Raw genomic sequence first — 25,622 nt, forward strand, 5'->3', positions numbered from 1 at the left:
ATGGCAGCATTTCCCGTCTTTCACCCCCTGGCAACGTTCATTTGATATGTGTGTCTCCATGACATGACATGACCCTCATCCAAAGACACACACATGCCAGTGCTGTCAATGTGTTCCCCTCCGTGAAATCATTTAGTGCATCAGATCTTTAGTTTCTTTTTTCTTCTGCTGAAAAGATGATTCAAAATAATAATAATTAATTAATAAATAACTGAATGAAATAACAGCTTTGATGACATATGCCAAGTGCTCGAGAGCAAAGAGAAGTGCAGGATCCAAATGAAGCACTGCCTTATGGTGTAAACCTGAACTGCACCAGCAGATGGCAGCATTTCTTTGAGAAACTTTTAAGTGTTTTTGGTCATTACAAATATCGTTTCTTTTCTTGGGTCATTTGAGAAAAGACTCAAACGAGAAGCACACACACTTGAAAACCACAAACCAAAGCAACACAGTGTGAGTTTTTGATGATGAGGTGATGTCATGTGAGATGATGTGAGGACACATGCTGAGCTCTGCTGGGCATCTCCAACGTGGTGGTGAACAGAGGACAGACCATATGGAAACAATATGTTTTGAAGTTAGCCGTAAGTTTCCCCAAAGAGTTCATGTGTTTTGTGAAAAGCCCCCTATGTGTTCTACAATGACAGATCTCATCATCTCTATCTCTAAGTTGAATGCACTTTGTAAACATGGCCGGCATCGGAACCGGACACTTTCACTATATTTGTTGTTTTCAGTAAAAGCTTTACTCATTTTTTTTGTCATCTCACTCCCATTTCTCCTTGTTGCAGATTGAAATCCGCCCAAACCGAGCACATTTTCTCCAGTTTGGCTTTACCCAAATCTAAAGGCTTCATGAACAAAGCACCAAGATAGCGGTCATTTTGTCGACTAAAATATTTAGTCTTCATTTTAGTCAAAGTCATATTTTTACTGACTAAATGAAACGTTTTTTATGAGACTAAAACTATGACTAAACTGTCCAGATATTTACATAGACTAAATAAGACTAAATGAAAATGAAAAGAAGAGACTAAAATCATCCTAATGTCTTTTAAATTCACTGCCAAAGGAACAGCTCTGAGAAACATAAACCAGAGGAGCTTTACTTTATATGATTAGAATGAATATTATAAATGCAAAGTCGACGAAATTCAACTTAAATCTGTCGACTAATTTGACATGCGACTAAAACCAGACTAAAATTGAAGAGAATTTTTTGACTAAATCTTGTCTAAAACTAAATGAAAACATGTCTCAAAATTAGAGGTGGGCATAGATTAATTTTTAAAATCTAGATTAATCTAGATTAATTCTGAAATTAATCTAGATTAATCTAGATTAAAATGGCTCGCTTGAATTCTGCCGAAGCCATTCAGAATATGTGTGCTACCCAAATAATGACTAAAAGTAAGTCTTTGAGAACGAGTTTCTCAAGTCAGGTGGTGCGTTAGACCAGGAAATATAACATAAACATAAAGATTTTATTTTTATTTTTTTACTGAACGTTCACACACAAGTAACAGACAACTGTGAAGTGAAAGCAAAATGATAAATGATTCTGTTATTTTTCAAAAAATAGAAAACCGAAAAGTGGGGCGTGCATAAGTATTCATACAGCATGAATGAATACTTTGTGGAACCCCCTTTTGCTGCAATAACAGCAGCAAGTCTTTTGGGGTCTGACTCTACAAGATTTGCACATGTAGAGACTGACATTTTAGCCCATTCCTCTTTACAAAACAACTCCAGCTCTGTCACATTAGAAGGAGAGCGTTTGTGAACAGCAGTTTTCAGATCTTTCCACAGATTTTCAATAGGATTTAGATCAGGACTTTGACTGGGCCATTCTAACACATTAATATGTTTTTATTGAACCATTCCATTGTAGATTTATCTTTGTGTTTAGGGTCATTGTCCTGCTGAAGGTGAATCTCCGCCCCAGCCTCAGTTCTCTTGTGACTCCAGCAGGTTTTCCTCCAAAATGTCCCTGTATTTGGCTCCATCTATGTTCCCAACTATTCTCACAATCTCCCCAGTCCCCACTGAGGAAAATACGTTTTGCATTGTTAGTTTACGTCTCTCTCTCTCTCTCTCTCTCTCTCTCTCTCTCTCTCTCTCTCTCTCTCTCTCTCTCTCTCTCTCTCTCTCTCTCTCTCTCTCTCTCTCTCTCTCTCTATATATATATATATATATATATATATATATATATATATATATATATATAAATGCTGCTTTAAACTTCTCCACAGCTTTATCCCTGACCTCTCTGGTGCTCCTTGACCTTCATGATGTTGTTTAGTGACCAATACACTCCGACCACAGCTCTGAGGGCCTAAAAGAACAGCTGTAATTATACTGAGAGTAGATTACACACAGGTGCCTCTATTTAACCGTTAGGCCAAGGTGTGCAACATTCTGGAGTCATTAGGAATGTTTTAAAGGCAATTTAATGCACTCAGTAAATTCTGTATGATACTTATGCACGCCCCACTTTTCACTTTTCTATTTTTTGAAAAGTAACAGAATCATGTATCATTTTGCTTTCACAGTTGTTTGTTACTTGTGTGTGAACGTTCAGTAAAAAAAATCAAAATAAAATCTTTATGTTTAGGGTTGTAAAAATCACAAAATGTGCAAAAGCTCAAGGTGTATGAATACCTACGAGAGGCACTGTAAGTTCACAACTTTGGCTTAGACAAGACATCATTTAACCATTAAAGTTTATACTTTTCAAAGTAGACTTTTTTAATTTCTCCAACGTTACATCTCAACTAGTTTCTAAAAATAAACTGGAGATAAGCATCAACTGCATCGAAGCGTCTTCCGCATTTGGAAAATTCCCCCAGAAAATACTTTTTTTTTTTCTCACAAAAAATAGTTCTCCATAGCGGAAGAGGTACAACATATTATAACAACATGGCTAAAAGCTCCAAAAAGTCGATTTTGCATGATATAAGCCCTTTAACCCCTTAACTCCCACCTGAATCGAGCACATTTTCTCCAGTTTGGCTTTACCCCAGTCCAAAAGCTTCTGGAAAAAAGCTGTGAAAATAGCAACAAAACTGAGATGAAAACGATGATGGAAATGTGACAGAAAAGTGAGAAAACATTGACAAAAAAGGGACGAAAACTTGATGAAAAAGTGGCAAAAATGTCACAAAAATGTCACAAGAAATTGACAAAAATTTGACGACAAAATGACAAAAATGTGACAAAAAATGTCACCAAAAAAAAGGACAAAAATGTGACAAAATGTGACAAAAAAATACAAAAATGGGACAAAAATGTGATACAAAATTGACAAAAAAATTGACAAAAATGTGAAAAAAATGGCAAAAATGTGACCAAAAAATGAAAAAAAAAATGTAAAAAATGTGACAAAAAAATTACAAAAAAATTACAAAAAATTACATAAATGTGACAATAAATGACAAAAAATGACAAAAAAAACTACAAAAATGAGTTGAATACCCAACAAAAAATGATGGAAAAAAAATCTGATGACGTGAGGGAAAAGCTCCTCTTGGTTCAGGCGGGAGTTAAGAGGTTAACTGTTTTTAAATTCCAGAGATGCTGTCTGTATCTATAACCCAGTTTTGAAATCTAGCCCAGCAGTGATTGTCATTCCACTTTAACATCAATGACAGCTTGGAGTCGTTTTGTAGTTGTGGATACGGTCTTTATTTTTTCTGATGGTAAATATTGCTAAATTCTTCTTAGCCTCCAGTTCCTGTTCGTTCCTGGGCTGTCTTGAGCATCGCGTTTGAGCCCCAGTCCCCTGTTGAGGTGAGGAGACTGAGACGGCACTAACGGGACCTTCACTTTATTCTGCTGGAGCCACATCAGTGAAACGCCTCCATATTTCACAGTCGGTCTGGGCCACTTTTCATCCTCGGCCTCAGTCATTTTGGCATTGTGAACAAAATCAACAGGAAATATTCATGCCATTATTGTAAAATGGCTTAGGCATAAATAAAATGCATTAAAAACATTTCAACACCACTATCAAAAAACAAAGTCCGAGATATGACAATGTTTTAAACTCTTAACCCCCACCTGAACCCAGCACATTTTCTCACCCCCCATAAAGCCACAAAATTGACAAAAACACAATAGAAATATGACAAAATATTTGTTATTTTAAAAATGACAAAACAAACAAAAAACAAAACAATCAAAAACAATGCAACAAAAATTACAAAGACCCACAAAAAAGCACTAAAAAAAATCACAAAAAACCCCCAAAAGCCACAAAAATGACAAAATATTGACAAAAAAGTGACAAAACAACAAAAGATTAACAAAAAAAACAGACAAAAATGCAACAAAAAAACACAAAGAAATCACAAAAATTTCACAAAAATGACAAAAACAGAATAAAATGAACGCTGGACACGTGCATCCACTGGAGAAGAGGAGTTCCATCCAGGAGGAAGCTTCAGGATGTTTGTTCTGCCGCTGCATTCATCAAAGTACTCAGATACTTTGTGACACAGCAGTGCAGTGGTTAGCACTTAGCACTCGTGCCTCACAGCTGTAGGTCCGGGTTCCATTCCCACCTGGGCGGGGCCTTTCTGTGGAGTTTGCTTGTTCTCCTCGTGTCTGTGTAGGTTTCCTCCAGTTTGCTCTTCCAATAAAAAAACATGTACAATAGGTGAATCCTCCAGCCAGTTCATTCTGACCACCAGCCTGGCTCCACATCTGGAGAAGGGTCCCCCACGCCCACTGCTCCTGATGGGTCGTCCCAGTGGCGTCAAAGGACGGGTCAAATGCAGAGGACACGTGTGGTCGTACAGTTGTGTATAATGACTAAGCACCTTATCCTTATGATATATCAGGATGTGATATATCACCGAAGGCATCACCGGGATGTCCAGTAGGGGGCAGTAATGCACCTTTAAGTGATGCCAGTACATCAGGCGAGCCTGCACAGTTTAGAGATATCACTTTGAAACCTTTGCTGTAGATACTGATGGAAACATGACAAGAAATGTACCACAAGCTTTCTTCCATGTAATAAGAATAAAGCAATTTATGGCAAAAAAATAAATACTGCTTGTTCCATAAATAATGGAACAAGCAAAGTTTAAATGTATGGTTTTATGTTGTTGACATAATAGTTTTCAGGATTTTTGGGATCTTGGTTCATTAGTGAAAAAAATGAAAAAAGAAATAAATACATAAATATAAAAACAATGCCATGTTTCTGGAAATGCTTACTCCGTAAATCAGGCTAAACGCAGGTATTTAAAATCTAAATATTAAGTCCAAGACTGAGACATCTGCAGTAGGAGCTACATGAGTGCATGTTTTCACACCATGTGAAGAAAATACATTTGGAGAAATTGGCCTTGAATCAGTGAATAATGAAACATGTTCCTGTGAACATCAGGGATTAACATGGTTTAGAAAAAACAGGCCGTGGACATGAACGATCGTCTCAGGGTTGTGGGATTTGTTTTTGCCTGTGGCTTCATTGTACAGAACAGGAAGAGAGACACTCAGCACATTGTCAGAGTCGGGTCTCAAATGTCACTGAATATAAATCACATATGGTCACAAATGCCGTGTTTCATTATAAAAATATTTAAAGCCACACAGCACAATATTTCACCCAATCAATAGAATGAAATACACGTTTAGTGTATTACAGATATTTTTATTGTTGAAAAATAGCTTTAAAAAAAAGAAGAAAAGTACAGAAAGTCCAAACAAACGTGTGAGTTTGCAGTGATCGCCTCAGCTCTCCTCAGACCTGACAGGTCACTGAGAAGGTGAATGGGCAGAGCTCATCTGAGAACATTTACATATGGAAAAAAAAAGTTTATTTGTTTTATTGATTTATCGGATGTGGAATGGAAGTGATCTGTTGATTCAGATATCCAGAGAAAACGTTTTAAGACTGAGCTGAAAGCCACAATGTTATAATGTCAGCACAGCTTCAGCTTTTATATTGTTATTCAATTCATTTCATTTTCATTTTTTCATGTATTAATTTATTTGAATGGGACAGTGCATATTAATGAACAGACAACTGTAAATATGCCGGATTTAGCTCAAGGCTAATTTCCATCCGCAGTCCCATAAAATGAATGCAGCTTACGATGTAGTTTGTAGCTTTTGAACAAATGGTTCATTCAGCAGTGGCTGTCGAGCAATCGATAAACTCGCACATAATATTTTTTTTAAAAGCTTCCAATCGTCTGACACTGAGTTGTTGCTTCTGTCAGTCAGAAATACCATGTTCCTGTGGCTCTGGTCACTGAGGTGGAATATTTTATTCCCAGAACCAGGAATGCTCCCTGTTCCACATACACATCAATGTAACTCTTGTTTCACCCAAAAGGGAGCAGAATTCTGCAAAAGTCATGCACTGCAGAAAGAGCCTTTACAATGTCATTATGTTTTGGCAACAGTAGAATCCAAAATGTTATGTAGTGTGGCTTTAATTGTAGAAAACGTCCAATACTTGATTTAAATCTGTACATTAAGTACTGTCATTTGTAAATATTTCCTCGTACACACCTGCAGAATCTTCCATAGTATACTCAGTATACTTACTTATTTACCGTGCCATTCCTTTAATGTGATGACATCATCTGGTGTCATCTTAAACATGATATTTGAATGATTAAGATGGTTGATTATACAGGCACATCATTGACAAGGCCTTGTTATCGGCCCGTCCAGCTGATTTGGTTTACAATTTGAGGTCACGTTTGGACAGAGCTCTTCAGTAGACCACCATGTATTCACAGTAACATGTGCTCCATCCACAGAGAGGTGAACGTCCTTCTGTCTTCATCCTTCTGTCTTCATCCTTCTGTCTTCATCCTTCTGTCTTCATCCTTCTGTTTTCATCCTTCTGTCTTCATCCTTCTGTCTTCATCCTTCTGTCTTCATCCTTCTGTTTTCATCCTTCTGTTTTCATCCTTCTGTCTTCATCCTTCTGTCTTCATCCTTCTGTCTTCATCCTCCTGTCTTCATCCTTCTGTTTTCATTCTTCTGTTTTCATCCTTCTGTTTTCATTCTTCTGTCTTCATCCTTCTGTTTTCATCCTTCTGTTTTCATCCTTCTGTTTTCATTCTTCTGTCTTCATCCTTCTGTTTTCATCCTCCTGTCTTCATCCTTCTGTCTTCATCCTTCTGTCTTCATCCTTCTGTCTTCATCCTTCCGTCTTCATCCTCCTGTCTTCATCCTTCTGTTTTCATCCTTCTGTCTTCATCCTTCTGGCTTCATCCTTCTGTTTTCATCCTCCTGTCTTCATCCTTCTGTCTTCATCCTTCTGTCTTCATCCTTCTGTTTTCATCCTTCTGTCTTCATCCTTCTGTTTTCATCCTTCTGTTTTCATCCTTCTGTCTTCATCCTTCTGTTTTCATCCTTCTGTCTTCATCCTTCTGTCTTCATCCTTCTGTCTTCATCCTTCTGTTTTCATCCTTCTGTTTTCATCCTTCTGTCTTCATCCTTCTGTCTTCATCCTTCTGTCTTCATCCTCCTGTCTTCATCCTTCTGTTTTCATTCTTCTGTTTTCATCCTTCTGTTTTCATTCTTCTGTTTTCATCCTTCTGTCTTCATCCTCCTGTCTTCATCCTTCTGTCTTCATCCTTCTGTCTTCATCCTTCTGTTTTCATTCTTCTGTCTTCATCCTTCTGTCTTCATCCTTCTGTCTTCATCCTTCTGTCTTCATCCTCCTGTCTTCATCCTTCTGTTTTCATTCTTCTGTCTTCATCCTTCTGTTTTCATCCTTCTGTTTTCATCCTTCTGTCTTCATCCTCCTGTCTTCATCCTTCTGTCTTCATCCTTCTGTCTTCATCCTTCTGTCTTCATCCTTCTGTCTTCATCCTTCTGTCTTCATCCTTCCGTCTTCATCCTCCTGTCTTCATCCTTCTGTTTTCATCCTTCTGTCTTCATCCTTCTGTCTTCATCCTTCTGTCTTCATCCTTCTGTCTTCATCCTTCTGTCTTCATCCTTCTGTTTTCATCCTTCTGTCTTCATCCTTCTGTCTTCATCCTTCTGTTTTCATCCTTCTGTCTTCATCCTTCTGTTTTCATCCTTCTGTTTTCATCCTTCTGTCTTCATCCTTCTGTTTTCATTCTTCTGTCTTCATCCTTCTGTCTTCATCCTTCTGTCTTCATCCTCCTGTCTTCATCCTTCTGTTTTCATCCTTCTGTCTTCATCCTTCTGGCTTCATCCTTCTGTTTTCATCCTCCTGTCTTCAGCCTTCTGTCTTCATCCTTCTGTCTTCATCCTTCTGTCTTCATCCTTCTGTTTTCATCCTTCTGTCTTCATCCTTCTGTCTTCATCCTTCTGTTTTCATCCTCCTGTCTTCAGCCTTCTGTCTTCATCCTTCTGTCTTCATCCTTCTGTCTTCATCCTTCTGTCTTCATCCTTCTGTCTTCATCCTCCTGTCTTCATCCTTCTGTCTTCATCCTTCTGTTTTCGTGCATGATCAAAGGCTCACTAAACAAAGTCTTCTGGAGCACAAACCCCTCCTCTTTGTTTCTATACCATTGTGTCTTTCATGTTTTATCTTTATACAAATGTGTTGCCTTCACTGAAGCTCATTCACTCTAATTTACCCCCTGCCTGACAGAGAATGTTCATAATTATATATTTGTTCAAAGTGTATTTTCAGGGTTTTTTCAGGCATTAAAGAAACATTCAAAAGCTTTGCCAAATCAAGGCCTTAAATGTCATTAAAAGCATTAAAGTAGATTCAAACTGTCATTTTATCTAAATTTATTGGAAAATTATGACATGGCTCAACAATTTCAATGCATAAGATGATCAAAAATACCAAAAGGATGGTCTAAATCAGGGGTGGTCTAAATTGGCTGACATTGACCACTTCTTTTGCTCAAAAGTTTTGTGTTTTGTCCAATTCTGTTGGCTTGTGGTTGGCATTAGTGCCCTCTGCAGGCAGCGGAGGAGATTGTCTGTTTTTAAAGGACCCGATTTAGACTAGACTTTGTATGTGTTAAATAAGTTCATATTTTGCCAGAAAATGGCTTAAAAGAGTGAAAAAATTGTGTTTCCCAAAATATTCTGTCTGTATCTATAGTTTAAAACTGAGGCTGTGGACAACTGAAAATACCATGGTGGTCACTATGGTAACGGTCGAACTGCAACATTTTGTGTCTTTTTTTGGGCTAATATTTCTGTCATTACTGGAGAAATCCACATGAAACAAAAACTGTCTGAAAGTTCACCATCTTCTCTGTCAAGGTGTAATTATTTTTCTCTGAAAGGCGTCCAAAAGTGGAGACAATATTCCAAAATATGAGTGTGATGTTGATCAGTAGAAAGGCCATTCTGCCATAAAAATAACACAGTGGGTTTGTGAATCCACTCACCACCACATACGGATGTAGTGCAAAATGTGTACATTTTATTATTGGTTATTTCTTGCAAATCTGAGCTTAGGACATCATCACATTGACCACAAAACAAACGGGTCCAATGATGGTTTATGGGCTTGGAAATCACGGATAAGAGAACTTTCTGTTTCAAATAAATACACAATTTGGAGAAGAAACTAATAATCGTACAAGACTACACAAACTTTTGTTGAAAGAAGTGGTATATTATATTAAGGGAACGTTGACAAACAGTTAAAAGCTCAGAGCAGAATGCCGGACTTTGCACATGCCCCCCTTAAATCAGTCACAATCATTACAATCACGATGAACGCTGAAGGACATTTGGCAGAGGAGAATAAGACATGATCCATGAGCGTCGTCAGGACATTTATCTGGTGTCACGCTGTCTCTAATGTGCTTCTTTAACGGTCAGATGCCCTTTCTGACCCCACTAACAGTGAGTGGTGACAAATACAGCCTGGTCAAGGGTCCAGTGCGTTCAGGCCTGTGTCAGTATATCAGTTTTGAGATATATTGCGATATTTCATGGCACGATACGATACCGATACTTTTGATTCCGATATCGATTCTTCTGATGACATCATACGTCTTCATGAAGCTCCACTAGTTTCACTGTCAGTTTAGAGCTAATATTGGTCAAGAAGTCAGCCAGAACAGTAGGGGGCAGTGTGACAATGTTTAAGTGCATGAAACACATTAAACACAATCTTTGACATAGGGCCTCATTTCCTAGTTATCCAGAGTGCTGCTGATTACTGGAGATATTTTTTTTTGTGTGTAATTCATGCAGTTCATAGATTTGAAGAGTTACGTGGCGCTAGGCTAGCGCATTTCTACAATATCAGCTAGCCTGCATTAAAAACAGTGTGACCCGCTCCACAGAGCACCTGAGACAAATCACTTATAACACCAGACTAACCATATAAATGTCTGTGTCCATAGAATCATTTTTTGGAATATAACTGACCTGCATCACATGAATGATCGCATTTTGAGGGACTATTTTCTAGCAGATCACTCCGCCGCTGCGTAGCTTATACAACCAAGAAGCTCATGGTGCTCAAATATAAGTTATTTTAAATGCAAAATGGTTAAAATTATTCTATCAACACAGACATTTATATGGTTAGTCTGGTGTTATAAGTGATTTGCCTCAGGTGCTCTGTGGAGCGGGTCGGACTGTTTTTAATGCAGGCTAGCTGATATTGTAGAAATGCGCTAGCCTAGCACTAGCCTAGCACCACGAAACTCTTCAAACATAAGAACTGCATGAATTAGAAAAAAAAATATCTCCAGAAATCAGCAACACTCTGGATAACGAGGAATTGAGGCCCTATGTCAAAAATCCTGAAATATCTATATCTATATTTTCCTAAACATTTGACCCCGTTTTCTTTAGTTTGACCATTGTTATGATGTTTATAGTTTCACTTCCTTATTGGACACTGACAAGAAGTGACATACGATTTTAAACCGTTGCCGTGCCGACCATGTTATGTCAATGGGAAATGAGTGAGTTAAGCTGCTTTGGAGCTTTACCTCTATCTATGTCACTTCCTGTCAGCAGTTTAAAAATTCAAATACATAATATTTTCTGCCCAACATTTCTTGATGAATTTTCTGCTTAACTGAAAAAAATATATAATTATTACTTAAAACAAATGTTCTCCATCCAAATAAGTCATATTTTCAAAAGGATTAAAACCTGTCATATGCACTTTAAGTAATTGGACCAAACACTATCACGCAAAAATATGACTTTTAATTTATTTATTTTTTTTCATTTTAAACAATGATATTGTATTTATTTTAAACAGGACTTGTTTCTTGTGTTTAAATGTAAATGAAGCGGTGCCACTGATCACAGAGGGCCAACTGAGTATCAGTTATTCACTTATTTATGCAAGAGGAAGGGGAACAATGTACATGAAAACTAAAGTTACTCATGTAAATGATGGAGCATGGAGGTGTTTAGAAATGAACAATGTTAAAAAGGTTTTAAAATGGCGTGTTTGTTTATAATGGTGATGTATCGTTATGTTGTGCGATATATCGATGATCGGAGTATTGTGAGGTTTAGGGATGCAATACTAATATCGGATATCGGAGCTGATACTGGGACAAAATTGGCTCTTTCACCAGATAAATCTCAGTGAATTTGGACAGGCTGTGTGTCATTTTGAAGCTTTGAAGAATGTGGAGATTCAATTGTTGAGTTAGTTTTAACCGTCACAAACATCTTTTAATTGCAACACAAAATGCCTCAGCTAGTAACAGCATGCTAATGCTAACGTCAGTTAATCAACTTAATCAACTTTAGTTTTGAAATGCTGTTAAAACTTGTAATGATCATTATAATTTTATGTGAGCTGATAATATTAATGCATCCTAAAGCCTGTCCAGGATATTTAGTGAAGAAAAGTCCAAAAAAAAAAAAGTCCTTGTGTAATATTTTTCCATTAGTTTATTGATAGATATAATCAATATGGGACATCTCGTTTGCAAGAAAAGGTAAGACTTTACTGATCTCACACTGGAGAAAAGAGGATTATTCACTTTTCATTCACTGACTTTTGAGAAAGTCTTTTGGTATCAGTAAATATCGGATATCGTAGATACTCAAAGCCCCAGTATCAGTATCAAGCTTTTTTGCTTTTGATAATGATACTGGGGCTTTTGATACTGATACTGATACTCAAAGCCCCAGTATCAGTATCAAAAGCCAAAAAGCTTGATCGGTGCATCTCCAGTGAGACTATCGTTATCGTGTGCCGTGTATCATGAATTGTATCGAATCCTGAAATGCCCAGAGGTTCCCTCCCCTACCCACAAACATATTTAAATCAAGCCTCAGCATGAGTGACTTCCTTCCTTTGGACCGTTGGGGGCGCGAGGACATTTCGACCCGCCAGGAAACTCGTCAGTGTCTCGAAAATGCCCGTAGCTCAACAAAACACAAGTAAATTACTCAGATGTTCTGGTTTTAAAGTCAGGGACATGTTGCTGAAGCCTTGTCGAAAAGTGGCACCAGTTTTTTGTTGTCTTTTTTGAAAAAGGCAATAAATAATTCTGAAGACAAAAACATGAAAAGCATAAAATCCACATCGAGGAGAAAAAAAAAATCCTCTTTGAAATGAGACTGAGATGAACAACACAATATCCCCCGATTGTTCTGTGAGTCTGCTCCAAGCAGGTCAGAGCTCCGTGCCAAGGCCCGCTCCCGCCGCAGCCATGTTCACTGTCTCTGTGCGCTTTATCTCCATGGCGCACACATCTGGCAGCGCTGGGGGCTGGAGCGAGTGGAGCGCGGGGCAGGAGAATAGAGGAGAAAGTCCGGGGCTAATTGGCCGCCGGTCCAGGGCCTCGTTAGAACCAGTACAGCTCCTTGGCTTTCTTGTGCTGCTGCAGCCCTGAGCAGACAGAGAAACAGAGAACAATGGTGAGGCAGGTTGTCATGGAGGCCACGAGCCAAACATCCAGAACGCACATGGAACACTAGCTGATGAAGAGAGGGGGCGGCCGTGACAGGGGATTACTGACCCTGAGTTACTTTTATTTACATCTTTCAATCACAACAAAACAATGAAAGAGAGAGATGACCAACCTAGCTCTATTTTACAATCGCACTACATCCGATCTGTATCCATACTGTTGTGTGTCCTTCACCCACCTTGCCTCGTGCTTTGAGCCTAAAATGCTAAATATAAACAAATATAAAAATGTGTTTGTTTTTGCCCTCTTTTCTGATGCACTGAATTCAATTCCATTCCAGTCACACAAATCTCTCAAATAGTGTTCAAAACTCTGTCTAAATCTGTGTAAGTGAGCACTTCTCAATCTCCTCTCACAGCTGTGGCATATAAAGATGCTGATCAGACTGAATGGATATTGCACTGGTGTGCCTTAGCCTGTCTACAATAAAAGGACACTTTGAAATGTTCAGTTTTACACACAGCACAGTGTCACAGATGTTGCAGGTTTTGAGGGAGCATGCAATGAATGTTCATTTCTCCTTCTCTGAAGGCGTTTCAGAGAATCTGGCAGTATATCCAACAAAGCACACTAGACCAGGACCTCGGCATCCAGCATGTTCACCTCCAAGATCACCCTGGACAGCTGCTGCAACAGTCGGTTTGCAAAATCAAAGACTGTCAGGAACCATCTCAGGGAAGCTTATCTGCAGCTCAACCTCATCGGGGTCTCCACCTGACAGCAGCTCACCCTGATCTGGGTCTCCACCTGACTGTAGCTCATGGTCCTCATCGGGGTCTCCTCCTGACTGTAGCTCATGGTCCTCATCGGGGTCTCCTCCTGACTGTAGCTCACCCTGATCAGGGTCTCCTCCTGACTGTAGCTCATGATCCTCATCGGGGTCTCCTCCTGACTGCAGCTCACCCTGATCGGGGTCTCCTCCTGACTGTAGCTCATGATCCTCATCGGGGTCTCCTCCTGACTGTAGGTCATGGTCCTCATCGGGGTCTCCACCTGACTGTAGCTCATGGTCCTCATCGGGGTCTCCTCCTGACTGTAGCTCATGGTCCTCATCGGGGTCTCCTCCTGACTGTAGCTCACCCTGATCAGGGTCTCCTCCTGACTGTAGCTCATGGTCCTCATCGGGGTCTCCTCCTGACTGTAGCTCACCCTGATCAGGGTCTCCTCCTGACTGTAGCTCATGATCCTCATCGGGGTCTCCTCCTGACTGCAGCTCACCCTGATCGGGGTCTCCTCCTGACTGTAGCTCATGATCCTCATCGGGGTCTCCTCCTGACTGTAGGTCATGGTCCTCATCGGGGTCTCCACCTGACTGCAGCTCATGGTCCTCATCGGGGTCTCCTCCTAACTGCAGCTCATGGTCCTCATCGGGGTCTCCACCTGACTGTAGCTCATGGTCCTCATCGGGGTCTCCACCTGACTGTAGCTCATGGTCCTCATTGGGGTCTCCACCTGACTGTAGCTCATGGTCCTCATCGGAGTCTCCACCTGACTGTAGCTCATGGTCCTCATCGGAGTCTCCTCCTGACTGTAGCTCATGGTCCTCATCGGGGTCTCCACCTGACTGTAGCTCATGGTCCTCATCGGAGTCTCCACCTGACTGTAGGTCATGGTCCTCATCGGAGTCTCCTCCTGACTGTAGCTCATGGTCCTCATCAGGGTCTCCACCTGACTGTAGGTCATGGTCATAACTCACTTAAGTGGAGAAATGCTCACATTCAATGTAGAGGTGTTCCCTTCACAGATGAATCATTGGCTGTTTCTGAACTGGATCCTTCCTCCGTAGTCCACTTCGTTGACAGCCTCCGGAGTGGGCTCCTCTGATGTGGAGGTGTGTTCTATTACTACAGTGTTTGGAACAGACTCCAGAGCGAGCTGCTCCGTCATGTCATGTGTCAAATCATATGATAAAATGTGTGCTTACAAAAACAAATGTCTTATGAAAAATAGCTGTTTATAAACAATGATTTACAAGGAATTCAGGTCACACCCCACCAGCCTGAGGAGCCTCACCTGTGTCCATGTTAAGGGCCAGGCTCTGGGTGACGTCTCCCGGCGGGGACAGGAGGCTGGGCCAGCTGCTGGGGGGCTCCAGTTTGCTGACCTCGTAGTGACCGGGCATGGCGGCCAGGTGCGGGGGCCTTACGGTGGGCATCAGCAGGGGCCCGTAGTGCGGCTCCAGGGCTGAGGGGGAGTAGAGTTCGTGCAGGGGCCGTGGGGGTCCGTAATGGGGCTGTGGGTACGCCCAGCCCTCCGGAGCGTGGGGATGGGCGTGTGGGTGGGCGTGCGGGTGAGGGTGGGACAGACCCGGGTGCAGTCCTGAGGCGTACGGGTCGACGGAGTACGAGGGGGTGGGGTCACAGTGGGGCCGGCTCGGATTGGACGAGTAGTTGCTGTCCCAGAAGGAGGGGGGGAAGCTCCGCCTTCCGCTGGGGGCGTCTGAAGACACACAGACAAAAGGACGTCATGAGCTGTTCTTATCTGTCAGTATTTCATCTCATTATATGCATATTTCAGATGTTTAATGAGCTATATATCTATTATTTATTGTAAAAATTAGTAAAAGAAGAAATAATCTAAGATTGCAGGATAAATGGAGCAAAGCTAAACATGATTTCTGAACAGAATCATTAATATTTTGCAACAGAAATGTGTCACAAGTCTCAAAGGTGGACGACTTATTCAGAGCATCATATGTTCGTCAAAAGGCTCAGATTTGACTATTGTAACTTCATGTTTCAGAAACACAGTGGGGGAACTGTGAACCGGTCAGTCTTCAACATTTTACATCGCGCATCTTTGGAACCTGCATTTTACACGCGCCTGGTCTGACTGTTGTGCACCACGCCGCCTTCTCTCTCTCAGTCATCCGCGTATTTATCCAACTTTTTATCCTCTTAGTGAAACTATTTGAACAAAACCCAACAAAGGCTGCAAACAATTGGTTAGCTGTGCTTTCAGGATAATTCGAGCTAGCTTGAACGAATCAGTGGGACGTTCCATAAATAACAATCCACGCACGGCACACGGTAAATGACCAAAAAGACTTGGACAGTAGGTGAGTTCCGTGATTCATTAGCCTGTTTGAACATTAATGCAGAACTGCTAATAACATCACATCAACGACACAACCTTCAACCTTCACTGATCGGTTTACTCCGCTTCCTGTTTGCTGGCGTGTGTTCCGCTATAGAAATGTCCCAGCTTGAGCAGACTCAAGTGCCGGTACAGGGATCACCGTGGTGAGTCTGGATCGGAGCTACAGTTCGGAAAGGACTGGTGAAGGTAAGTGCATGTGAATTAAGAGGAGCCCTATAATTACTATGTGCTGATGTATAACTTTTGGGAGCAGAAGAAGGACATATGCAAAGCAAAATGTCAAAGGATTCCTGTGTCAATCTGTCCATTTGTAGAGATTGCCATGTCATGATTCATAGATATTTCCACGCTCAAATACAGACACACTGATTTAGCCAATCACAGTGAAGTGTGACCTTTCAGACGTCGCCGATGGCTTTAGTTACCTCTTCAAGGCGACGTAAAATACTGTAAGCTCTAAGAAGTTGGTGATATAATCTTTCTGCTGCCGTGGTATGTGTGAATGACATGAACTAAGTCCATTTTTACTGTCATCAAAGAATCAGACACAGGATTCTTTCTTGACAATTATAGCCTTATTGCTACATCCACAGAGTTCACTGTTGATTACAGTTCCCTATATTGCCATGTTCATGTTATCTATTTGAACCCTGTAATGTGTTTACACGGTTGTCAGCGCACATGCAGAGTTGGTCTATAGAGCTCTGACAGTGACGGAGCAGTGTGAGTGTAAACAGCTTCTCAGTCAGGGAAAGTCATCCGAGAGAGGGAGAGAGAGAGAGGGAGACAGGGGTAGAAAAGTCTGATTTATGGCGACACATGTGCGAGGACACCCCATGTCACATGAGGCCCACATATCTGCTCCATCACATCACCCTCACCCACACATACTGTCCAGCAGCTCAGACAAAGACTCTGATGTTTCAATCATGTTCACCCTGTCCCAGTCCCTTCTGTTTCAGATGCCCCATGACTGCTCCATGCTCCAGCCATTTACCTGTGGTAAAAATGGACTCAGCTTATATAGCACTTTTCTACCCTTATCAGGCCCAAAGCGCTTTACAGTAAGGAACCAGTTACCATTCACTCTCATTCATACACCAATGTATGCAGACACTGCAGGCAAGAAGGGTGAAGTGTCTTGCCCAAGCACTTGCAGGAGCTGGCCCGCTATACCAAAAGTGCCACAGTCACTGTGGATCTGGTCATCTGCACGAGTCCTTCGCTAACAGTTCTGAAGCTCCAGCAAGGACTGGACGTTAGCTCCACAGCAGTGGCGGAAGCTGCACTTCCTCCAAAATTTAACTTAAAAGATTGGCAAAAAAAAATGGTATCAGTGTCATAATAAATACACCAGAGTGTGTTAAATGTTTAATGAAAGTCAGTTGTTGGTTCAGTGAGGTCTTTCCTAATATTTAGTGGCGTTAGCTCCTCCTGCTTTAGCGGCTATTAGCCACATGCAGCTACATCATGACACAAGAACAACAGCCCAAATGTGGACCTGGTTTAGTTTGAGCCGCTGCGACTCAGTGCACCACCATTGTTGGTCAACCTAAGCCGTGTGTTTTTGGAGGTCGGGGAAGCAGAGAACTGCCTTCAGTCTCCTCTGAAACGGTGCACCGCCTCCCGGTCACCACACTGCGCAGCTCCCTCCGCTTCACAACAGTATTTCAGCATCTTTTCCTCATTTGTCCCTTTTTTGTTTCCTGTAGTGCCTCTTGTTTAGTAATTCGCAGTATCTGCTGTGACTGAAACAGTTAATGGCCCAGATCAATATCAGTATAGTCTTATCTTGTCCTTTAAACCAGATGTTTTGTATCAATTATATTATCTATAAACTGTAACGAAAAAACATTAAACAAGGATCACTTTTCTACAGGAAATATCCCCGGCTTCATGACTCAGGCTATTTGATCTTGGTACATAAATAAAAAACTATACTAAAAAGAGACTAGATGCAAATTAGTCATTTTATGCTCACTACTGCCACCTCAGGTCTTACGCGTCACTGCAGTCTCTATATTAAGCTCGTGCATGACAGCACTTCGGACCTAAATTAACATCTTTCTGAGTGACAGTCCAGGATTTTAGAGGCAGTTGTGGTGAACAGGTCTGAGCTCATTCTACACATTAGGACATGGCTGGAACACTTAGTTTTAACATTTTTAAACTCCGTCTAGTCCCTTTAATATATTATAACACTTTTTCTTTACCACAGAGACCTTCAACATGACCAATATGACTTCATGACTGTAGTTTCTGGCCCAGCTTTGATTAGTTAATGATAAACGTACTGGTTCAGAGCTTCAGAATAAGCTGCAGCATGTGAACATGTGCTCCTGTTTTTCCTTCGGTTTTCTGGTCATTTGCTCCATGCGCACATGGCTCTAGAAGAGAATGTGTTTGGCCTGTCGGTTTACAAATGACCCACAGTGAGGTACTCTGTGCCCCCGCCCCTCTTCGAGCTTACTGCCCCCACCTGTTGTTTTCTCTGCCCCCTCCCCTCTGCGCTCGCCCTTGACAAAATGACACCAAGCCATTCTGTGTTTCTGGCGGTATTCTTTCTTTTATATTTAGCTGTAGCTCTGTAAGAGCGGCGGGCTGCGGGCTAGTGTTTCCTCTGCGCCCATCACACGATGTGTGAATCTGAGCCTGGGGGGAGGGGGTACCATTGTGGGGAAGGCAGTAGCTGGGGCGGCCCGCGGTCTGACAGTTTGAAAGGGACACTGCGGGTCTCTGGCCTTACGCTGGTGTTCAAACTTAGCCCTGTTGTGGGGCAGGACCCAGGGCAGACTCCTACTGAGGGACACCTGGCCCTGCACTGGCCCTACATGGAGACGCACTGTGTGCACCACATTTAAGGCAATCAAAAAGTCATGGTTATAGTTGGCAAAAAGAAAGAGAAGTTATTCTGCGTAATTCTGTGATTGTGACATACAAACCTGCTGCTGATATTTACCTTGATATGTGACACGACAAAACCACACTGACCAAACCGAACCTATCAACCCATTCAATTTGTTTATGCAACTTCTTGGGTGTTTTAGAGTTCTTATTTGAACCAACCAAACCTAAATGAATGTAAAATAAGCAACAATATGCAGACACTTCAAGACAGAGCAGTAGCCTTAACCACTAGACCATTAGCAGCACAGTGCAGGGATATATGGGTCAGAAATGACATTGGTTGGCTGTAAACAGTGGTTTCAGAGGACCACAGATGGGCAGGCTCATGGTTAAATCAGACACATTTACACAAAGTAACTGTGCTTGTGGACAGGGTGTTACAGGCCCAGCCTTGACCTGTTTGCCTGGTGACCCCGGAGACCCTTGACCTCTAATTGGACAACAGTTGTCACTTGTCTCTGTCTGTCAGCTCATTCTGTGTGGCCCACCTGAATGCATTCCCTTTTCCTGTAGTATCTCATAAACCTTGAAAAACTCTGTGAATCTAATGAATAAATATTGTATTGTGAAGTGATGAAACATGGCTTTAAACTCGTCCCTGTGAAGAAATGCATAAGGAAAGTCAGGAATGAGTTTGGACACAGCTAACATGTTTATGTAATCAATGGTTTTGTATAGCCCAATGTCACAATGGGAGTTTCCTCACAGGCTGTACAAACATTAAAGCCATGAAACAAAACAGTAAATAAGACAATGTAAAGTTAAAGCCTTTGAAATACATGATGAAACACGCCATGAAGTAGTTTGCATGGGTTATAGCTTCTTTCCATCTGCTGCTTATTGTACGTTTGTAAATCCGCCCACTCGTACGCATATTTAGCATATTCAGAGTTTTGCTAATTGGACTTTATGTCTTCCTATCTTTGCTTTGCTTATTCATGAAGAAAATTCCAAGTTTGTGAAACCTTTTCACTGACGATGGCAATAAAACCTAACATGTGTTCAGGGGCGGATCTAGAGGGGTGGCATGGGGTGGCAGCTGCCACCTGTAGTAAAGGTCTTGCCACCCCAGCTGCCACCCTATTGATGTCATGCAATGTCTCACATCGGCTCTGGAGCTACTGGGGTGCTTATTAATTATAACAACTTCAAAGATAAATTTACAATAGGCCCGAGCCCTGCAGGCCGCTCGGGCCTAAAAAGGAGCCAAGTGCCAACTCCTGTGGCTCCCAAGATGATGATGTTATTATTATTGTTATTTATTTTATTTTTTTACAAAAGTTTTTGTTGTATCTGAGTTAGAAACCCCCTACTTATATTATTGACAATGCTGCTATTTGTATATCATTTTGGGAGGCTCAGGCAGCATCTAAACGGAAAAATTGACTTGTGATCAAGCAAAACTTGCGTACCCCACTATTAACATTCGACATTGTAAAATGTGTTGCCACCCTGTGATTTTTTTCTAGATCCGCCCCTGCATGTGGTTATTTGCCAAAAGAACTGATATAATATGTAAGAACTGTTTGTCCTCTAATAAACTAGTGTGTATCACACTTTACAATAGTCATAACTTCTAAGAGAAACCAAATCAAACAGAGATTACTTCACAAGCTTTGCATTTGCATTTACAGTAGAAATATACAGTAGGTCAATAGTTTGGAAAGCTTTTCTTTCCTTTAACAGCGTTTCCATTGTGTGATTCTCATTGAAGACATGCATTTTTAATTTGGATTAACGTCCAAAGCAGTAATCAAAGCAAAAGGCGAAGATTTGGAAGAATCTGTTTCTCCTTTTTTTGTTTAAAACATAATTCCATATGTTCAGTGAGAATCTACAATGGAAAGAGGAAGTGCTAACAAACTTTTGACTAATGCTGTCTGTACTGTAAACAATCCAAACCAATCATGATGTTGTGATTGTTTGTGGAGTGGAGAGGCCTGTACCTGTGTGCTCCGGGGCGCGGCGCTTGCCCTCTCCGTCCCCGTAGGAGCTGAGGGCCCGGCTGAAGTGCTCGTCCACCACACTGCTGATGTCGCCCTGGAAGTACGTGAAGAGCACGCAGCGCGAGCTCAGGTACTCCGCCTCGGGGGAGCCCGGCTTCTCTTTGGGGCCCTCGTCTGACCGGGAGCCCGCGGAGGTGTAGGTGGAGGAGGCTGGAGAGGACAGTGCGGAGACCACGGAGGAGGAGGAAGAGCCCGGGCCCCCAGACAGCACATCAGGGCCCCTGGGAGCGTCCATGAGGTCCCTGCAGTGAGAGGTCAGAGCAGCAGGGGCCTGGGGGAAACACACGCACTGGAGTCAACTGTGTGGACAAACCCTGAAGAATTAAACAATGAAACAAACAGCGGCCAGGGCCAGAGCTCCCTCTGCAGGCAACAGTGGGAATAACTTGGCCAAGTGGTTTAAGAGGAATAAATGACAACAATTTAATATCTGTGGCAACAAAAATCTACATAATATTTGGAGCAAAGAAAAAAGAGAGGGAAAAAGATATTAAAGAACACTGAGTTCAAGAAAGATAAAGGTAAGAATCTGTTCATCCACCTGGCCGTGGCATGTGTTTGAATGTCTTCAACTTTAACTTGCTGGTCCCAGGCCAAAAAAACACAGTGAGGCCACTGGAATCCATCCACAAACAAGCTTTAAAAATCAAGGCAGCATCACCACTGTCATGTTCTGGAACAATACAATCTGTTCAAAATGTACAAAAGCTAGTCTCAGATGACAGGTGTACAGAATCACACATACACACCTGCTCCTCTTCACAAATGTGTACAATTAACATCTCAACTGACAAATAGAGCTACACGCTCCTCCTCTAGAGGGCAGTGTATTGTCCCAATACGCAAAACCTCATTTGCACAATCAGCGTTTTCATATAAAGCAATCAAAGAATGGAATAATCTCCCAAATGAATTTAAAAAATAAACAAGTTATAGTACTTTTACCGGGGAATTGAAAAAGTGGCTGCTGACTGACAGGGGCTGGTTTTAGGTCCTTCATTATTCTATGACAAAATGTAGCTTTTGCTTATTCATTGTGAACCACTGGGGGCAGCACTGAATTATTATTTGGATATGCCTGTAAATAGGAATGGCGATTAGACTTATGCAGAATGATATGTAGTGTGGTGAAGTGTAAAGTGTATGTGACTGACTATGTGATTGACTGTTAGAGGAATGAATGGTCATGCTGTATATTGTTATTTATTTTGATGTAACCAGGGACTACGGATGGAAACTTGCTGTGTAGCTATAATCTGGTGCAGTACATCTCATTTCTTTGAGCTTAATGTCTCTGTACATTGTCCCTTAAATAAAGATTAAAGTTAAGTTAAGTAAATATAGGGAGAAATATTGTGATAATTAAACATGTTATTGGGAGGATTAGGTTGTTGTTTTTTCTCCAGAAGAAAGGTCTGAGTGTCTCCCCTTATGAAGATGCCCATTGAATTAAATGTACCATTTAAAGGTGCTTATTTGACTTTTTATGTGGGGAAAAAAGTGTATATTTGTGCATTTTTGACCTTGTAGTGACTGTATGAGTGCTCACCATGGTTTTAGTTTCCATCACAGTTGTCTCCAGGACGCTCCAGGATCAACTGTTTGGAAGGTCTTTACTGCTTACCAGAAAACCTAGAAAACGATTGATCCTGGAGCGTTGTAGAGACCACTGTGATAGAAACTAAAACCACGGTGAGCACTCATTCAGTCACTACAAGGTCAAATACACACAAATATTCACTTTTTTTGTCTAAAAAGTTGCATAATGGACCTTGAAGTCCATGAAGCAACAGTGAATCTGCACAATCGTTCAGCACGTCCCTTACTGTATCCCTTTAAAACGCTCAAGAAGATGCGGTAACAGTGCAGTCGTGTTTACATTTGAGATGGATTATATGCATGTAGAAAGACATTCTGACCCTGAACCATGTCACGCTCTTTGAGGGCCGAGTTTGGCTCGCAGACCCCACTTTTGACCTGCTATGTTGTAGATTCCTCATGTATTTAAAAAACATTGAGCCCCATCGTCAATGTGCAAAGAGCAGCTCCTAAGCCTAACCCCTGACCTTGTCTTAATGAACATTTACATCAGTCATCGCCCCTGATGCTGCATGTGTCTGAGCTAACCTCGTCCGGTTGGTCTGCATTTCCAAATGAAGTCATCCCTTGGCTTGTCCCGCGCAGTTGCAGCACCCTGCTATATTTACTCCACCGACGGGACCACATGCCTCTGCTCATAAACACACGGCGGTTTCTGGGCTAAAACAATCACCCCAATCCGTATCACTGCAAGCACAGAGCCGTGACATCTCTCCGGTTATCCAGTCCACTGCCCAGATCGGGCGACCACTGCAAATCGTGGTCAATGTGGGGACGAGTCGTGTGATGTGGTGGGACATGGAGGGACAGACGGGGGACAGTGCAACTTAGATTCTGCCAAGATCAGCATCGAAGCGTTTCCTTTGCCCAAATCCACTCACGCAGATAGAACTAGGTCACAAAATATTCTAATTCGCAAGGTTAGGACACAATATTGTACATTTCATGCCTCGAATGCCACATTTCTATGCATTTATCTTTCTAAAAGTGTGGAAACAGTAAGTAGTAAAGCAGCAAAGAGTAAGCTGAGGAACTGAGTCCGATTTGGATATTTGAGAAATTGTTTAAAATGGACCAAATGAAAACAGAAAAAGTCACCAAAACATGCAGTGTGTGAATTTTGTTTTAATTTTTTATTGTTTTATCAATGTATGGCCTAAAGGAGGAAGAAAGGCTGGATTGAATGCTGACTTGATGCTTTTCAGTGACATTCAAGGCCTTACTTTTGGCACAGTTCCTTTAACCTCTTACTCCCCGCCTGAAACGGGCACATTTTCTCCAGTTTGACTTGAACCAAATCCAAAAGCTTCTTGAAAAAAAGGTTCCAAATAGGGACAAAAACGACACGTAAATGAGGATGAAAACCCAGCAGTGACAAAAAAAGATATGAAAAAGCAACAAAAGTGCAACAACAACAACAAAAAAGCAACGATAATGCGAGGAGAAAGCTAAGATCAGTTTTGTAAGTCTTAGCTTTCAAATGAGGCGTTACTCTGGCCTATAGACTATAACCTTGTAGATTTGGGTAAAGCTGAACTGGAGAAAATGTGCTCAATGTCTTTCTCTGCGTAAATCTAACTTTATTGAAAAACATGATCTAATGGCTGTGGGGACAGGGTGCCCACGCGAGCCTTTGACCTGTACGTGCGTAAAAGAAAGACTTTTACGCACAGCTGCACCAGGTTCTCCGTCCACTAAAAAGACCTGAACATGAGCTCTGAACACCCTCGGATCACACGCATGCACGCTGTAACACCGTCGCACCTGTAAGCTGTTGAAGAAGGCTGGGGCGCTCGGTGCGTACGGTGCGTAATGTCCATAAGCTGGGTACATAACATCCAGACAGCTCATGGTAAAGAGCGGCCTCTCTCTCTCTACGGCTGCGGGGAAACGGTCCGGGATTCAGCGCGGTCACACGCGCACAACATTCCGCGTTTGTGGGACTTTTAGAGGCAAAAACAAAGGAAGAAAAGGAAAAGGAAAAAGCGGCTCTTGTCCGAGAGAAAGACGGCCGTGGCCACAGCTGCTCCAGACCTCTCCACCGCGCGCTCTGACAGCTGCGGGCGCAAATGTGCGGAGGTCCCCGGAGCGGAGGAGAGGAGCGGGCAAAGGACCTCCCTCTCCCACGCACCGAGGGCGATGCGCAATGGGCAAACGGTGACGCCATCACCATGGAGGACCGAGAGCACGCGCTCGAACGCAAAGTTAAAGCAAAGAAAACTAAGTTAGAATATGTTTGTGCTTGGCTTCGTTTTACTGAAATTATTAATAATAATAATATATTTTTTCATTTCTCAAACCTTTTGGCTAATTGATCACATTTGCTTTAACCCCTTTTAACCCCCGCCTAAACCAAGCACATTTTCTACAGTTTACCCAAATCTAAAACCTTCTTGACTGAAGCTTACAGCCTATAGTCCAGTGTGATGCCTCATTTGAAAGCTAAGGCCTGCAAAACTCTTCTAAGCTTATTTTCTTATCACGCTTCAGTCATTTCTGTTGTGTTTTTTGATTGCGTTTTCATTGCTCTTTTGCAGCATTTTTGTTACATTTTTGTCATGTTTTTGCCTTTTTTATTGCTTTTTTGTCACATTTTTCATTGCATGTCTTTTGTCTGTCACATAACTGTGATCAAGCCACAAAAATGTGACCAAAACGTGTCAGAAAAGCAACTAAAACAGGATGAAAACAAACAAAAATGTGACAATCAAAACGAGGAAGAATGAGCTTTGTAGGTCTTAGCTTTCAAATGAGGCTGTAAACCTTTAGATTTGGGTAAAGCCGGACTGGAGAAGGCGGGGGTTAAGAGGTTAACAAATCCATTATATCAGCTTAATCTATTTTTTCTCTAGGAATGTTAAATGTCACAAATGTTTTTGAAACAGCACTAAAAATCTGCCCCTCACTCTGTGATCAGATGAAGGTGTTTTTGTTGCTAAAACTTCAAATGAAACGTCAATGATGCTCTTCATCTTGTCTCTCCCTCCACGTCCCACCGCATCAGCGTGTCCCACTTTCACAACCCTCTGAGGTGCAGGGCATCTGCAGGAGTGGACAGGTCAAATTTGAGACTATTTAAGGCCTTTTTAAGACCACAAAGAGCTGCTTTTAAACGTGCCATATAAAAGGAATG

The 25,622-nt window shown here is 41.7% G+C and overlaps 1 protein-coding gene across 1 annotated transcript; it reads right to left on the reverse strand.

Annotated features, from left to right (window-relative positions):
- Positions 1 to 12,094: 12,094 nt before the first annotated feature.
- On the reverse strand, positions 12,095 to 24,507 carry vgll2b (vestigial-like family member 2b). The gene is made up of 4 exons (XM_079573226.1): positions 24,254 to 24,507; positions 20,831 to 21,161; positions 14,892 to 15,317; positions 12,095 to 12,796 (listed from the first exon to the last, which is right to left on the reverse strand). Exons 1-4 carry the CDS (start codon positions 24,338 to 24,340, stop codon positions 12,753 to 12,755), a joined length of 888 nt encoding a protein of 295 aa, XP_079429352.1. The 5' UTR covers positions 24,341 to 24,507; the 3' UTR covers positions 12,095 to 12,752.
- Positions 24,508 to 25,622: the final 1,115 nt, after the last annotated feature.

This window comes from Gobius niger (assembly GCF_951799975.1).
Source record: "Gobius niger genome assembly, chromosome: 16".
Classification (NCBI taxonomy): domain Eukaryota; kingdom Metazoa; phylum Chordata; class Actinopteri; order Gobiiformes; family Gobiidae; genus Gobius; species Gobius niger.